The 16,776-nt window shown below is 57.2% G+C and overlaps 1 protein-coding gene across 3 annotated transcripts in view; it reads right to left on the bottom strand.

Annotated features, from left to right (window-relative positions):
- PPP1R12B (protein phosphatase 1 regulatory subunit 12B) overlaps window positions 1-16,776 on the bottom strand; it is a 170,531-nt gene that overhangs the window by 84,592 nt on the left and 69,163 nt on the right. For 2 of the 3 annotated variants that reach the window (XM_043485862.1, XM_043485863.1), the window contains exons 9-13: window positions 13,081-13,196; window positions 10,471-10,671; window positions 9,511-9,593; window positions 8,516-8,641; window positions 2,843-3,022 (exon numbers count right to left, since the gene is read on the bottom strand). In XM_043485862.1, coding sequence (XP_043341797.1) covers window positions 2,843-3,022; window positions 8,516-8,641; window positions 9,511-9,593; window positions 10,471-10,671; window positions 13,081-13,196 — 706 coding nt within the window. Of the gene's footprint in view, window positions 1-2,842; window positions 3,023-8,018; window positions 8,060-8,515; window positions 8,642-9,510; window positions 9,594-10,470; window positions 10,672-13,080; window positions 13,197-16,776 lie in introns of those variants that run through there. The other variant, XM_043485864.1, reaches the window with a different exon arrangement.

Here is a 16,776-nt window from a genome sequence, read left to right as displayed (position 1 = left end):
TGGGACAGTGTTCACCCACAGAAAGAAGACAGTCCTGACACACGCCGCAGCACGGGGGAGCCTTGGAGATACCAGGCTGGGGAAAGCAGCCAGTCACAGCAGACCACGCGCAGACTGCACTTCAGGGTGACACTTCCAGACAGGGAACCCCAGAGAGACCGCAGGACGGGGAGTGTGGAGACCCGGGGCTGAGAACCAGGGGCCGGCTCCTCTCAAGGAGATGAAAGGCTCTGGCGTGGACGGGTGACTCGCACCTCTGTAAAGTGTTCCGGACACTCTTCCCGAGGCCGATGACGGCTCTGAGCGTAAGCTCGCACTCCTCGCCAGCTGTGGCGGCCGCCCCTTGCAGCCCCTGCCTGCCCTGGGGCCTCAGCCCGGACCACCCGGGCCCTCACCCTCCGCACATCAGGCTCCTCCAGGGTCTCTGGAGCACGGGGCGCCTCGCACACGGCCCCTCTGCAGGGCCTGCACGCGCTGCCTGGAGTGTGCACCCCCTCCCCGCAGCTCTCAACAGGGCGGGCCTCGCACTCCTGGCCTGACTTTCTCTGACCCTCAGACGTCCTCTGTAAGGCCTGTCGTCACAACTCAGAGTATGTGTAAGACACCTTGACTTAATTCTCTTATACTCGCTGCTCCTTGGTGAAATGCACCCGCATTCCACACGGCATGTGGTACATAGCTGTTACTCGGTAAATATTTGTGGATTGCATTAAACTTCTGAAACAAGCTCACAGTCTGTAGCAGGTTACTGCTCAGAGGTTATAAACCCCCGGCAGACAGTCACCGTGCCCCTGCTCTCCCTGCGGCCCCCGAGTGCTAGTGGGTCAGCCTGCATCGCCTGGTTGAGCCGTCCTTCAGGGCCCGTGGTCCCAACGGTGGATTTAGCCCATTTCACTTGTCTCCACTCAGGAGCAGTTTTCAAAGGGAGTTTCTTTTCAGCAAATGAAAGATTACTTTTGCATTTACTTTCTGGATGCAAGCAACAGTATCTAAATTACATCTGAACTATGAAATACATAAACATTAAATACTGAAGATTTATTAAAAATTTCCTGGCTGGAAGCCCATTATAAGATGACAACTGTTCACTCTGCAATCTGTTAGCCCAGAAAATGGAATCTCTTCAAGTTTTATGTAAATAAATGAAAAAAGGAAGGAAAGGAAGAAGAAAAGCACTTTTTCAACTTACCTTCCTTCCATTTCATCTCAAAAGACATGTCTTTGAGCTGTCTTTACAATAGACAAGTATTTAAAACGTTTAACTCACTGTATCTTGTAGATGAAAAGATGCTCTGACATGCTACACATATACACACATTCACAAATACAACGCTCCTTCTTTTGGATATTCAAAATAAAATGAAGTCAAACTGGAATCTAAATTTTGGTAAGATTTCACTTCTTTTTGTAGTCTTAGAAAAAGGGATAATTATGGCTCCAGTCTTCAATTCCCAAATGGAATGCATTCTATTTTTCACCACCTCTTCAAATGGGAGAAAATGGCCTGTCCTTTTCAGTCATATCTTCCAAGGTCTCTCAGGCCCGATGTTTAGTTCAGTTCAGTTGCTCAGTCATGTCTGACTCTTTGCGACTCCATGGACTGCAGCACACCAGGCCTCCCTGTCCGTCACCAACTCCCGGAGCTTACTCAAACCCAGGTCCATCGAGTTGGTGATGCCATCCAACCATCTCATCCTCTGTCGTCCCCTTCTCCTCCCACCTTCAATCTTTCCCAGCATCAGGGTCTTTTCCAAGAGTTAGTTCTTCATATCAGGTGGCCAAACTATTGGAGTTTCAGCTTCGGCATCAGTCCCTCCAATGAACACCCAGGCCTGATCTCCTTTAGGATGGACTGGTTGGGTCTCCTTGCAGTCCAAGGGACTCTCAAGAGTCTTCTCCAACACCACAGTTCAAAAGCATCAATTCTTCGGTGCTCAGCTTTCTTCACAGTCCAACTCTCACATCCATACATGACCACTGGAAAAACCATAGCCTTGACCAGACAGGCCTTTGTTGGCAAAGTAATGTCTCTGCTTTTTAATATGCTCTCTAGGTTTGTCATTAACTTTTCTTCCAAGGAGTAAGCATCTTTTAATTTCAAGGCTTCAGTGACCGTCTGCAGTGATTTTGGAGCCCAGAAAAATAAAGTCTGCCACTGTTTTCACTGTTTTCCCATCTACTTGCCATGAGGTGATGGGACCAGATGCCATGGTCTTTCTCAGCCAGCTCTTTCACCCCCCTCTTTCCCCTCCATCAGGGGCTCTCTAGCTCTTCTTCGCTTTTTCCGCCCTAAGCGTGGAGTCCGTTCTCTCAGCTCCTCTCTGAGGTCGGCTCTTGGCTGCTCCCTCCACCCCTCCAGTGAGTCCACAGAACCGCCAGCCACTGACCCCCACCCGTTCGTCACGCACTGCCCACTGCCTTTACTGACATTCTTCTCAAATTAATCCCCACTGTGCATCGAGCTCTGCTTCTCAGAGCCTTTTATCACACCCCCGCTCTCCGCTGCCAGAGGTCGGCACGGACCACCCAGTGCAGAGGCAAGACCCGCCGCCAGGCTCAGGTGCTCCAGCACCAAGGGGAAACAGGGCCCGCGAGGGGCCTCCTTCTCATAAGACGAAGCGAAAGAAGAAACGCCTCTATCCATGACAGAAGAAGTACATGTGTTAAATAATCAGAAATAATTAAAATCTCCACCGAAAGTCTCCGAGAGGCAAAGTACAAACCCAAGCCATTAACAGAAAGCTCCGTTTCCAAGAAGTCTCTGAGCTGGGGACTCACTCGGGCCACCCACCCCGCACCTCCTACCTCAGAGTGGAGCCCACAGGGAGCGGGGGTCACACACCTCCTCTTCTCCCTGGCGTCCACAGAGGGCTCGGGGCCAGGGGCGCAGAGCAGAGCGGCGGCTGGAACCCCATTGGCAGTGCTGGGCGGGGCGCGGTTTGTGATCACACAGAGTGGGCTGCTGCAGGTGACGCCGTCGGCTCTCTCCGCCGTGGAGTCAGCCTGGGACCTGTAAGGGGTCCTAAAATCAAGAAGGACAGAGCAGAAAGGGAACGGTCAGCACATACACACACACAGAGACAACACTGCCCTGGGACCTGTGAGGGGTCCTGAAGTCAGGAAGGACAGCAGAAAGGGAACAGTCAGCGCGCGCACACACACAGACTGCCTTGGGACCTGTGAGGGGTCCTGAAGTCAGGAAGGACACAGCAGAAAGGGAACAGTCAGCGTGCACATGCGTGCACACACACACCCAGCACTGCCCTGGGACCTGTGAGGGGTCCTGAAGTCAGGAAGGACAGCAGAAAGGGAATAGTCAGCACGCACACGCACACAGACCGCCCTGGGACCTGTGAGGGGTCCTGAAGTCAGGAAAGACAGCAGAAAGGGAACAGTCAGTGTGCACACGCACACACACACACACCCACCCACCCACACACACACACACCCAGCACCGCCCTGGCAGAGGCAGAGCCTTGAGGTGGGCTCGCCCAGAGAATTTTCTTGCTCAGAATTTGTCTGTGGTTGGTCTGTTTTCTTAATTATGAGCTCTTAAATCTTACAACAATGATTACACTTTCAATCTGACATCTTCTGCCTAAGGAGTTATGTTTCAGGAAAAAGGAAAAAAATTTTTTATTTGAGATACAAAAAGATTTCATTTACTTCGCTACGACACAAGTAGTAACACACACGGGCGCTCTGAACGCCTCCTGCTCTCCACACTCACACACACCACGGGACACTGAGGTCACTCACACGCCCTCAGCCCCAGGCAGGCAGCCCCGAGGGGCCGCAGCCGACACCAGACCCGACGACCGTCTTCCCAGATCGCCCAGACCCGCTCGGGAGCACCCTGCAACCTCACCTAGCAGAGCGACCGCTCTCTCTCCATGGAGCCAGTGCCTGACTGTCCACACTCACAACTGCAGACAGGAGAAACCGACAGAAACTAGGAGGATCCTACGTGCAACCCTGAGACAGACTTCCCCTGGCAAGCTGTGCAATTACACTCATTTACATGAAAACAAGATCTTTGTTTCTTAACAAAGACTGAGAGCAGCCATTGGCTCTGCACCCAAAAAGCCATCATTTGTGATGTCACAGCTTGTTGCTGGGGTAACAGAGACCCAAAATTGATACTCACAGAGATGGGGAAGCAATGGAAGTAATAAATGCTAAAAATCTGCTTTTTTCATCTACTCACAACTACCACAAATGCTTATAAGTAGCTCATTTTCAAATAATCACATTATAATAAGCTTGAAAGAATGATCAGATCATAAAACTATCAATACGGTACCTAGATGCAAGGATAAAAATAGAACAGTTCTGAACTGGTATCTAAAAAACACAAGCAACTTCTCCAGAATAGCAGCTCAGGAAAAATGTGAGATTTCACATTCTTTTTTTTTTTTAAATGAAGGCAAATAATTCCTCAGACTTACAAGATGTGTAAGTCTCTAGAAAGCACTAATAAAATTAACCAGAAAAAAAAGGTATAAAAAATTTACAATCATCAACAACCTTACATGAAGTTCTTCTTAGTTAATCACACGCTTTGGTCGCTGCAATTTCTCACGCTGGAGAAATGCCAAGGCTGTCGTTAAATCACAGAATATGAGTTTTACTATTCTGAAGTGCATAATTTTACAGGCTGTTGGGAAAAGCTCTGGGGCGGGAACTAGAGGCTTTGGAACCACCTGGGGCCAACCTTAACCTCTCTGATCTCTCGCCCTCTAAGACAGGGATGGTGATGCCTGGAAGTGCAAGGTCTTATGAGATTAAATAAAACATAGCCTGTGGAACACTTAGTATAGTGCCCAGAATAAAAGATAAATTCAGCGGAAACAAAAGAAGTGAAAAGAGAAGAGCCCCAGCACGCACAGATCTAGGCTCCAACCCACCTCTCTTCCTTCCGGCCTGAGACCGCAGCCAGATCGCTGCGCTCTTGGTCTCAGATTCCTCATCTATTAAAGTACGGCCGCTGCTCACACACTGGAGGGCTCCTAAGGACCCAACAGGACACACCCACATTCACGCTCCTCACTCCAGGTCCCTACAGCTCAGGGCAGCCGTGTGCCGTTTAAGGATCCACACGCCTCAAAGTCTCCCTGGCTGCTGGAGGGAGCCCGCGAGTGCTCCGGGGGAAATTCTCGGTCAGAGGCGTTCCCTCTTGGCAAACCACCCCCTCTCCTCCTCCTCCCTCGAACGGCCTGGAATGCAGCCGTGATGGCGAGAACTCTAGCAGCTACTCTGAACCATGAGGCAACCCCTGGAAATGGAAGCCACGATCTAACCACTGTGACTCAAGCCGTGTGCCAGCTCTATCTCGTGACCATCCCAACTGAGAGGAAAAATGAAGATTCATCATACCTGAATCACTATTACCAGATGTACTGTACATGTGAGTGAACCAAGTCCTGACAGAACTCTGTTCAGCACGAGCCCCGTGCCTGGCCCAGGCTAGGGCTCAACATAGAGGCAGCTGCTACGCCTCCTCCGCAGGCCACGCTCTGAGCTCGCCAGGAGCCTCTCTGCTTCAGCATCGCCACGTGTGGGGACAACAAGCCTGTCCCCACAGGGCTAGGGCCCTGTGCAAATGCGCTGTCACGGGGCCTGGCGAGTGTGCGCACGGTCACGCGAGGGCTGTGAGCGGCGCCCAGCACTGCGTTGGGAGGAGAGCGTCAGGTGGCCCCAGCACGGGCCCGGGCAGCACTGCCCTCGCTGAGGCTTTGTCTCCTGTGCCAGCTGCAGGGACAGAAGCAGAGCAGGGCCCTGGCCGCACCCGGGGAAGGGCTCTGACCAGTCACACCAGCTACGGCCGCAGGGGAAGCTCCGTGCTGCGTCACACGCGGAAGGGCCGGGCGCCAGGAAGATATGACCAGCACCACGGCCCCGCCCGCAGCCCGAGCGCGTCCGGAGCAGGACCGAGCCTCAGCCCACCGGGGTCTGAACGCCATCCTCCAGAAAGACACACAGAAGAGTCCTACTGAGAATTACAGAAAACATAAGTGAAAGATGGGATGTCTGTGACCTCCAACTCACCACAGCAGTCTGACCCTGGGCTCGCAGGCCCCGCTGTAGGGTTACTGAGGCGAAAGCGGTCCTGTTAAGCTGAGGCCTGAACGCCCCTCCGCTGACAGGACAGGCGGCCTCGGGGCGGCACCGCGGGCCTGAGCTCGCCACGCCGCACCTGCGGGCCGCTGGCCCAGCCGCTTGCCTGCTGTGGTGCGCGGAGGGGGGCGGGAGGCGGGCTGCCGGCTGCCTGGGGCGGGACGACCCCCAGCAAGGAGGGGGCAGCGGGAGTGGGCTGCGACGGGCCAGAAGGTGGGGGCGGAAGGCCACCACGCCCAGCACAGGACGCACTGCAGAGCAGCTCATGGTCACGCCCTTCAGGACACGTGGCTCAGCGCCCGCCCAGCGCCACCTCCCCGCCCAGCTGGGCGCTGCAAGCAAGCTGGCCGGAGGAGGGGATGCAACCGCTGGGCGTGGAGGGACCCACCGACCCACGCTGGGCCTGCAGCCAGCAGGTCTCCGCCCACCACCCCGCAGAGGGGAGGACAGAAGAGGTGCAGCAGGAGGAAACAGAACGCGTGGACGGGGTGGGCCTGAGAGAGCAGACCGGAAACAGCCATTTCATTAGGAAAAAACTCCGACCACCTCCAAGACAGAAAATCATGCGAGCCCAGAGGCCTCCCTGAGACAGAAGCACCGCTGCAAAAGCTTGGAGACGCTCTGGAGCAGAGACTCAGCACGGAGTGCAGAGCAGAGAGAGGCCAGGGCGCCTCGAGGGGTCAGGGGTCCACGTCTACATAGCAGCACCCGGCGGGCGGCGGCGCCCTGCTTCTCTGCTCTACCGAGACACGCAATAGCCTCCTCAACTGCTGCAGGCGATCATCTGAGTGAGAATTTATTTAAAAACTTGACTATAACAGCAAACTGCGCGTGTGACCTGAAACGGTCAGCAAGACTTCTTGGGCAAAAGACGCATCTTACTGGACTGTATGGAAGGAATTTCTGCCTAAAAAAGAAGAAAACGGAAAACAGAAAGCTTCTGAGAGCTGGCATAGTCCAAGAATGACAAATACCTACTCGCGCTTTCTGTCTGAAATAGTGCCTGTGTATGATTCTTTCCTTTTGAAAGATCATAAAATAAGATTCGCTGTCTCAGACTCGCTTGCAGAAGGAAGCATGTTCCCGCCCTACAGAGAAGCGGCCCTCCCCCCACCCCAGCTCTCGGCTCACCAAGACTGTGCAGACGACATCTGCCCACCAAACACTGCTCCCTCCATCTGCCCGCTGAGACGTGGGCGCAGAAGCCCCAGCCTATGGACAACAGCAGGCCTGAGTAGTGAACACAGCCTCACCTTCCCTAAGGTCTAGGACGTTATTCTCCTTGAGAAGTGTTCTTAGCCTTGGATCCAACCGTAAGGAGCAGTAAAGCATCTGTTCAGACTAAGGCCTCACCGCTGAGGACAAACAGGCAACGGCCTCCGTGAGCCAGAAGCCCGGAGGCTGCAGGACAAGCTTCAGACTCATCCCTGAGCTGGACGGGCACACTGTCCAAGCTGAGCCTCCCTTGCAGGACACGCCTGCAGAACCGAAGTTTCAGGAGGCAACAGTGGCTCTCTGATTTCGGAACGGTGCCCACGTTCTGACGTTAACTGGTTGGTAAGATTCTTCCAGTCAAATGAAAATAGTTTTTATCCCAAACACAGTCTGTGGCCAAAGCCTGTATCTAGGGTAGCCAACCCATCACCCAAACATCTAATGATGAAGACTGTGGCACGAAGAGGCAGGTGGAGGGGTTAAGAAAGTGGGAGTGAAGAGAGAATTCAGAAGAAGCCACGAGGGTCACTCTTCCACGTGAGCAGCAAAGTTTAAGCTGAAATATTAATTGTGTCTTACAGCTTCAGGGCTCTGGCAAAGCTGCGCTGCTCGCTGGCTGGCACGTGGCAAAGAAAGTAACTGCAGAAAGGGGCATACAGATGAGAAAGGGCGGGACACCCGGGTACCTTCTCTGCACCACACTTCCGACTTTCACATCTTGATGGATCTGAGGGCCATTAAAGTCATAAAAAAAAAAAACAACTCAAGTCCCTGAATGAACAGGCTTCAACACAAGACTTTTAAATTAAAAACTCTCCCCACCTCCCCTGACACCCTCTGGGCCCCTCCCTGCCTCCCCGCTCCCCAGGTGAGACTGCAGATGAGGACGGGGCTTAAGTCCAGTCCCGCTCAGAGGCTGCTGGGAGCCGTGACTGGCTGCAGATTGCAGAGGACTGAAAGGGTGGAGTGTGTGTCAGATCTGTCTGTGGGGAGAAGCTGGAATTAGCGTACTCTAATTCAGTTAGGAAAAGAAATTAATTTTAATTTAAAATTACTTAAAATGCTAATCCCAAGAAATCTAAAAGCAATTTACTTTTTGATTCACTTTTGTGATGCTAATCGGGTGTAAAAAGGCAAGCAGGTACTACCCATCAGTCCACAGCCAGAATGAGGGAGCGGGTACCTTTTCAGGAAGGTCGACACGAAGGTCGAGGGAGCGCCCGTCTGCGGGGTCTCGCTCCCCTTGGCGGCGTCCCTCCAGGGCTGCCGGGGCTGGGAGCCACTGCGCACCAGGTTAGCAGCCGACTCTCTGCGGAGGCGGGACAGACAGGGCGGCAATCAGGCTGCTGTCTGTGCAGGCGTGCCCGGGGGCAGGCAGGCGGGGGCACAGCAAAGAGCACGCCGGACGCCCTTCAGGGGCCGTCTGCGGACTCAGCAGCCCTCTGTGCAGGCAGAGGATCGGCTCGGTATCTGTCTGCTTGTTCACCCGCTTCAGGGCCAGCCCGCCTCACTGGGGACCACGGCCTCGCTTCCAGGGTCTGGAGCTTCTGGAAGGAGCGGTCACTTTGATCCTCATTTAGAAAGGCTGGTGGGTCGGCCCAGGGCAGGTTACTCCAAGCAAGCAGAGCGGGGGTGGGATGGACAGGATGAGCGTCCAGAAGCAGCAGCCCCTCCGCTCACAACAGAGCGCACGCCCAGGAGAGGCTCACCCCCAGCTGGCAGCTCGGGGCCTCTGCCTCCCCAGGTCCCCCAGCAGCCCTCCCCAGGCGGGGACTGTGGACAAGTGCAGGCCGCTCCAGCAGGCCTGGGAGGACCAGGCCTCCGCATCGCCAGCAGGCTGCAGGCAGTGCCCGGGCCGCGGGGGCGGGCGGGGGGCAGACCACACCTTGAGGAGCCGGCTCCAGCCCACGGGCGGCTGAGACACCGTGTACACACTTCCCACACTCATCTTAACATCAACGTACAAACTAGAAGCTGCTCGACTCCATTCCGTAACAAGGTTTTTAGTGCTGCCCACGGGCGGGTCGTGTGCTGAGACCCGCGTGGACACAGGGCCCCCTTCACAGAGCCCCTGTGCACAAACACGAGCCCCCTGGCGGGTCGGGGACCCCCACGCTGGACTGAGGGCCTGAGGGGGTGGGGCTGGGGGTCCGGACGGGGGACGGGGCACGACAGTACCTGTTCTCCTTCTCCTCAAGGTCGCTAGTGCTGCCCAGCCTCCGCAGCCCCAGTGAACTCAAGGAGCTTCTGGGTTCTCTCTCCTGCAAAGTCAAAACAAGTGAAGCACAGAGAAGGCCGCCCTGACACCGCGGGGCAGCAAAGCAGGACTTACACCCCTGTGTTATTTACTTCCAGACTCAACACCAGCTCCAGCTCGAGAAGTATTAACAAGGGCTTATTCCCAGCTCTCCTCCATTAGACACCAACATGTAGGGAGAGCATTCTCTTGGGAAAAGCCGAGGTGATCAAATAAGGGAACAGCAGCAGTCCCACCAAAAGGGGACTTCTGAAAAGCCATAGACAAGCTGCGTTCTGACGTTCTTTGCCTTGAAAGGCAGCCACAGGTACAACACACGGGCTGACCCATGTCCCGAGTGCCTTGGCCCGAGTGTCTCCAGAAACACAGGGCTGAGTGTAGGGGCTGCGTTCAGAGGAGACCCGGCCAATCAGACAAGCCGGCAGCACAACCCGTGACACCTGGACCAACTCAGACCAGGAACACGCAGCTCCCGGTGACAGCGGCTGAGGGCTCAGCCCCACGTACACCCGTCAGTCAGGGACGTGGACACGGAAGTTTGTTTTCTAAGTGCTCAGTTGCCCAAGCTTCATTAGGATTGAAAGCCCAACTAAGGCACTCTGCTTCTGAACACCAAGAGAATGAGCCACTGGTGTGGTTCAGAGAACGTCTCAGGCCACCTCCCAGCCCGCGCGTCCTCACTCGCGTTTCTGCCCCAGGGAGGGGGACACGAAGAACGAACAGAAGGCCGGCCAGGCCGAAAATCATCCCAAGCAAACAGGCACGTGGTGATCCACCTGCCTGCCTCCTTCTAAAGGCTCCGTACTTCCAGGACCAAACTAGGGACTGGAAACTATTTCTATGTGTCCCCGAGGCGGAACCGCCATGGAACGCCACCACACCTTTTCTCTGTTGTCCATCAGGGCGGAAATGCGCGGACTGGAGGCCGAGCGGTGGACAGATGCGCCCCGGTCCCGAAGGGCCTCCCTGGCCCCGGCGGCCTCGCTCAGCACGTTCTGGCTGCCGGTCTTCCTGAGGCCCAGCCTCCATGAACACGGAGACTCGTCCCTGGTCTCTTCCAGCTTGCTCAAGAGGCTGGAGGGCTACGAGGGAAGGGGCACCAGAGGTCAGGTCCCGACGGCTCCTCCCACCCTCGGCTGAGTGGCGAGGGCAACGTGAGGAGGGCAGGGGGCCCACAGCAGGCCAGGTGCCACGGCCACCCTCCCCCCGGCAGCCCCCAGCCCCTCCCAGGGCGCCCACCCAACAGAGGACCCGCCAGCAGGGCGAGTGCTGACATGGGGCCGGGGAACAGCAGCCCGCCCCTCTGCACGCCGCCACCCTCCCGCCTGTGAACCGGGCTGAGCGCTGACCCTCCTACAACACGTGGACCCCGGGAGACACGGGCGGTGGCCCCGGCCCTGTGACGGGATTGTGAGCTGACTTAAGGCAACACGGACACAGACACTGCAGGCCTCTCCACCCGAATTCTAACTGCTTATGTCAAGGAAACAGCTTATCTGATATAGGCAGCAGTTCTAAGCATTTCAGATTTCAAGGAGCAGAAAAATCAAAAAGAAAAAAATGGTAGAAGTTATAGGGTTGCCAGGTTTTAAATTCTGCCAAGAGAACAGCTTTCAAAAATGAATTACCATTTTCATCACCATCATTTCATTAAAAAGTAATGTTAACATTGGAAAAGAAAGGTTCATGGAAAGCTTACACTGTCCTTAAGCATCTCATTTCAACAAACCACAGAACACATCAGAGACCGGAGTCAGCCCGAAGGCAGGCTGAGGCACGGCCTCCCTGGGACCACCAGCCCCGACCTCCCTGGCCGTGGGGGCCCTGCCGGAGCGCTGCTCTCACTCCAGAACCAGGGAGCTCTGCTGCTGGCGCAGCGGGAACACAGCGATCGCAGCAGAAGCCTACGCCGGGCTTAGCTCTGCTCCTCCATGCACCCCGAGGGGCTTGCAGAAACGCCCTGTGGGTCAGCCACCTGGACTCCCCCAGCACCTTCTGAGCCAAGCGGCACGGGTGTGTGTCGGTGGCTTTCCTAATCCAGTCCTTTTCCTCCTAAAGAGCGGGTGATCCAGTCACACACCTCACGACGGAGGACCACGTCCTGCCGGTGCTGCCGGACGGCTCACAGCAGCGCCCGGGAACGCGGAGCGGCTGAGCCTCTGCCCTCTGGTCCCCACGAGGACACCGGAGCCCTGCCCACGAGGCGCCGAGGGGGCCAGCGAGTGAGGGAGTGTCTGCAGAAGCGCTGCGCTTCCCAGCACCTCAGCCAAAGCACGCGCCGGCTCCCCCGCGGCGAGCCTCAGGCTGATGAGGCCAGGGAGGCCGCCGGCCTTGAGCCCCTCCGACCTGTGCTCTCCCACCAGCAGCTGCACAGACCTCACTCACGGAGGGAGAGTGAAGACACGAGTGGGCGTCGCAGTGCCCAGGCTGCGCCCTGGCCGGCTTCCACCCAGCCCAGCCTTGACCCACACACCCCAACCTCAGACTCGGAGACAACAGGCCACGGGCAGTGTTCTCCTGGCCCCAGGCCACCAGACCTTGGGTCACCTCAATACACTGTGGCCAAATTGCCTGGTGACGGTTTCTAAGTTTTTTAAACACATTGTGGGCAAGTCATGAATGCAGTGCTGGTGTCCACCCCCAGACCCACATCCTGATGCCCTGACACCCAGGGTGGCTGCATCTGGAGACCAGGGGGTTGTCTGAGGAAGAGAGCCCTCACCACGGACCGAAGCTACCAGCAATGCGATCGCAGACTTCCAGCCTCCAGACGGTGGGACACAGACCTCGACGTGTAAAGCGCCCTGTCTGGGCCCCCCGTTACACCGTGACGGGAGGCATGCGGAGAGGCAGTACACGAGTGCAGTGGAACACTCAGCCACGACAGCGCCACAAAAAGGGATGAACTAAGGCCATCTGTGGCAACACTGACGGACCTAGAGATGATCTAAGTGAAGTCAGTCAGAGAAAGACAAGTATCACGATACCACTGGTATGTGGAATTGAAAAAAAAAGATACACATGCGTCTGTTTACAAAACAGACAGACTCACAGACAGAAATGAGCTCATGTTCACTGAAGGAGGAGGGGGGCGAGGGGTGAGTGGAGAATTTGGCACTAACATATATACACCACTGTCCATAAAACCGGAGGAGGAAATGGCAACCCACTCCAGTACTGTTGCCTGGGAAATCCCATGGACAGAGGAGCCTGGCAGGCTACAGTCCATGGGGGTTGCACAGAGTCAGACTCAACTTAGCAACTAACCAACAGAAGTATATAAAATAAACCAGGACCTCCTGTGTGACACAGGCACCCTCTACTCAGTATTTTATAACAATCTATAATAGAAAAAATCTGGAAAAAAGAGATACATACGCGCATGTATAACAATCACTCACGTAAGGAAAAAGGCGCGAATGTATCTTTAAGGGCTTTACAGCCGTATGTTACCGCAACGGGCGCAACACCCGGATCAAGCGCACACTCACTCTCCTGGCTGAAGAGGCAGGGACGGCGCTCTGCGGGGGTGCGGGGGTCCGCTCCGTGACGCTGCTCCTGCTGTCAGGGCTGGGACGGCTGGGGGTGATGGCGCCCGGCCCGTCATCTGGTGTGAAAGACAGGAGAAGCAACTGCGTTAGGAAACCCTTACGCATGCCTGTACTGATCTAACACAAAAGATGTACCCACTATCAAACAGATCACCAGGGCCATGAAAGGCTTAGATTCCAACCACAATGAAACCTCCGGCAATCTCTGCCTCTTACAAGAAAACAGGCTCAAGTGAAATTCCGTCTTGATGCCAATTCCCACATGAACAACCTTCTCACTATACGTCACACATACAATTCATCAGGAAGTACAAGCAGAATCCACTCGGGTTGGGCAGAAAAAGCCAGAGAAAGTACAAGACAGACCTTGCTTCCTAGGCAATTAGAAAAAGAAGAGATAAGATGCAGAACAATCATGGTGACGACACAAGGTCAAACACATCCAGTGCAGAGTGCGTTCAGATAGGAGCTGCCCCTCCGAGGGCAGGAAGGCGGGGAGGACAGGAAGGCGGCAGCCCCTGGGTGGACAGCGCTCTCAGGGGCTCTCTCGGAGGGCGCTGGGAGACATAAACAGGAGGGCTCCCTCCTGGGGTGTTGACAGGAACCCCGTCTGCGTGTACCCAGGGGCTGCTGTGCCTCCAGTCCCTGGACTCCAAAGGCTCAGTCCCCGGGTCCCCCGTTTATAAAATGTCACAGTGTCAGGCCTGGCAGCGAGGCAGTCTTCCTGGGCAGAAATGTTCAGACTGCCCTGAATATTCACAATAACCACAAAAGCTGTCCCAGGGCCGGCCCAGCGAGCCTGTATCCTGGGTGTGCTCCCCACCCCCACACTGACTCCAGGCCTGACCCCCGACCGTCTGTGGCCCCTAGCACAGAAGCAAATGGGACACGAGCAGATGTGTGAGGAGCTTGCCCTCTGATCACGGCTGGAATCCAGCTGCCGCGGGGAGAGCAGGGCTGCGGGCCTGATGGCCCCTCAGGGAGAAGGCCCCCCAGCCGCAGGCCAGCTCACCGCAGGCTTGAGTGCGCCTGCACGGATGACAGGGTAGCTGCCCAGCAGACGCCCCCCAAGTCTCCCAGCCGGAGCACTGGTGGGCACACACAGCGGTCCTACTGGCCCCAGGCTCCGGGCTGGCTTGTTACGCAGCAGCGGGTCACTAACACAGCAGAGGCTCACGGCAAATCAGAACGAGAAAAGGAAAAACAGAACTCCAAGCCAAACTGCTCACACCTACCTCAGAACATCATTGACACTAGTCATAACCACGTGCGTGTATAACACACACGGAAACCATCATTTCACGAGGCTCTACCTGTGGTCAGGGCCTGCTCGGCCTGCATGGGTCCAGGCAGCACCTGGAAGGTTCGGGCAGAAGCCGCCCCCGCGGCCCCACCAAGTGAGTGCTGAGCACCTGTCCTGCCCAGGGCCCAGCGCCAGGAAGGTCAGCAGGCCACGGTGCGTCCCCGAGCGCCCATAACCCGCTGCTGGGGGAGAGCAAACTCACACGGAGGCTAAGCCATCCAGGTAACAGCGGCTCCACCCGCGGGAACCCGAGTCAGAGGAGAAACCCTGTGCAGAGACGACAGGGCGGCAGGAGAGCGGGGCTGAGAGGGGGCCCGAGTCAGGGAGCGTCTCGGCCGACGGGGGACACGGGGAGCCTGGGACTCACTGGCTCCCGCGACTGGCGAGGGGGCCCCAAGTTAGGAGAGCGTCTCAGCTGACAGGGGACATGGGGAGCCCAGGACACACTGGCTCCCGGGCTGTGAGGGGGCCCGAGTCAGGAAGCGTCTCGGCCAACAGGGGACACGGGGAGCCCAGGACGCACCAGCTCCTGGGACTGGCAAGGGGGCCCCAAGTCAGGGAGCGTCTCGGCTGACAGGGGACACAGGGAGCCCAGGACGCGCTGGCTCCCGCGACTGGTGAGGGGGACCCTGAGTCAGGGAGGCGTCTCAGCAGACACGAGACAGAAGGGCGGGGCTGTGAGGGGGCCCTGAGTCAGGGAGCGACTCGGCTGACGGGGGACACGGGGAGCCCAGGATGCACCGGCTCCTGGGACTGGCGAGGGGGCCCTGAGTCAGGGAGCGTCTCGGCCGACGGGGGACACGGGGAGCCCAGGACGCACCGGCTCCTGCGACTGGCAAGGAGGCCCCAAGTTAGGAGAGCGTCTCGGCACACAGGGGACACGGGAGCTCGGGACGCACTGGCTCCCGGGACTGGCCCGCGAGAGCCCCGGCCTCCTGCCCACTCCTGCCTCCCCCACGGCACAGCTCTCCTCAGCCCCACCCTGGGGGCCGGGCCTTCCCCAGCTTCTTTCTGTGCGTCACCCACCCAGCTGCTCTGAGCCCCAGAGTCGGGGTCTCGGCACACCACCCCACGCTCTGAGACCTCACTCAGCTCACCTGTGGGGTCACCTTCCTTCTTACACACAGCGTGGTGTAAGGAGTAAATGAGCACAATTAGGGTGTTGCAATGAAAAGCACCACGTAAATGTGAAGCGCTGTGCCCGTGTAGATGTATGCGGATGCGCTCACGGGAGGAGGCGAACTCCTCGTCCTCCTTGACCTCGGCCCGAAAGTGTCGGGATAAACCCCAATCTCACGGTCCTCCTCACGAGGGGACACAGCCGGCTGCGTTCACCGCTCACTCACGCACACGCCCTCCTACCCTCTGCGTGACCAGGACACACTCAGCAGAACATCCAGTGACTGTGCCTGCCCATCCCAGGCCAAGTACAGGCCGGGACCCGGGAGCAACACCCCTGGAGGCCCCAGCCCTGGGTCCCGGCCACGGCCTGAGAGGAGGGGCGCTGCCGGAGGGCAGACGGTGAGAGCGCGGGGCAGGGGCCTGCCTGCAGCTTCCCCACAGGGAAAGCTGAGGAAAGACTTGCTCATCCTGGCAGGCCCGACAGCCTCTGACAAGTCACACAGTCCACGCCCGGCGGCAGAGCTGAAGCCCCGGCACAAGCACCTGTAGGGAGGACCCCGGGGCCCGGTGGGAGCTCCAGCAGCCCAGGGCGGCTGGCACACGTCCGGACTTGGGCACAGTGCAGCAAGGGCCAGCTGCGGCCTGGCAGGAGAGGTCCTGGAGGCCAGGCCACTGGGCTTCGGACACCCTCTGCAGGCAGAGCCTTGAAGGCGGCACGGGAGGGCTCTGAGGAGGGTGCGGCGGCAGCAGCGTGAGCGGCGTGGAGCCAGGCTGCAGGAACGGGAGACCTGAGGCCTGGGCACCCGGGGCAATCGGCAGCCCAGGCAGCGGAGGTGGTGACCTGGCACAGAGAAGCCTGGGCGCTCGCTCCAGACAACACTGGAAGCCCCAGGAAAAAAGCAAACTCTGGGAAGACGAACGCGCACACGGCTGACAGGTTCAAAACGGGCACTTTCGGAGCACGCTGTGCCTGCGACTCGCGTCTCAGGGACTGAATGGCTTTCTCCTGCTCTACAGGCCAAGCCGCTGCCCATCTGCTCTACAAAAGTGAGAGTCCTGAACGTCCTCCGAGAGGCCAGACGTGGACAAGGGCAGCGCTCCCCTGAAACTGTGGAAATCATGTCAGTAAAGGAGACTCCCTCACAGAGCAGGTGCCAGAGATGGGCAGGCTCTGGGGGGGACGCAGACTCGACTCTCAGCCAAGGCGGGCC

This window comes from Cervus canadensis, chromosome 13 (assembly GCF_019320065.1).
Source record: "Cervus canadensis isolate Bull #8, Minnesota chromosome 13, ASM1932006v1, whole genome shotgun sequence".
Taxonomy (NCBI): Eukaryota; Metazoa; Chordata; class Mammalia; order Artiodactyla; family Cervidae; genus Cervus; species Cervus canadensis.
The sequence above is the reverse complement of the archived record's forward strand: the minus strand, read 5'-3'. Positions and strand labels throughout refer to the sequence as shown.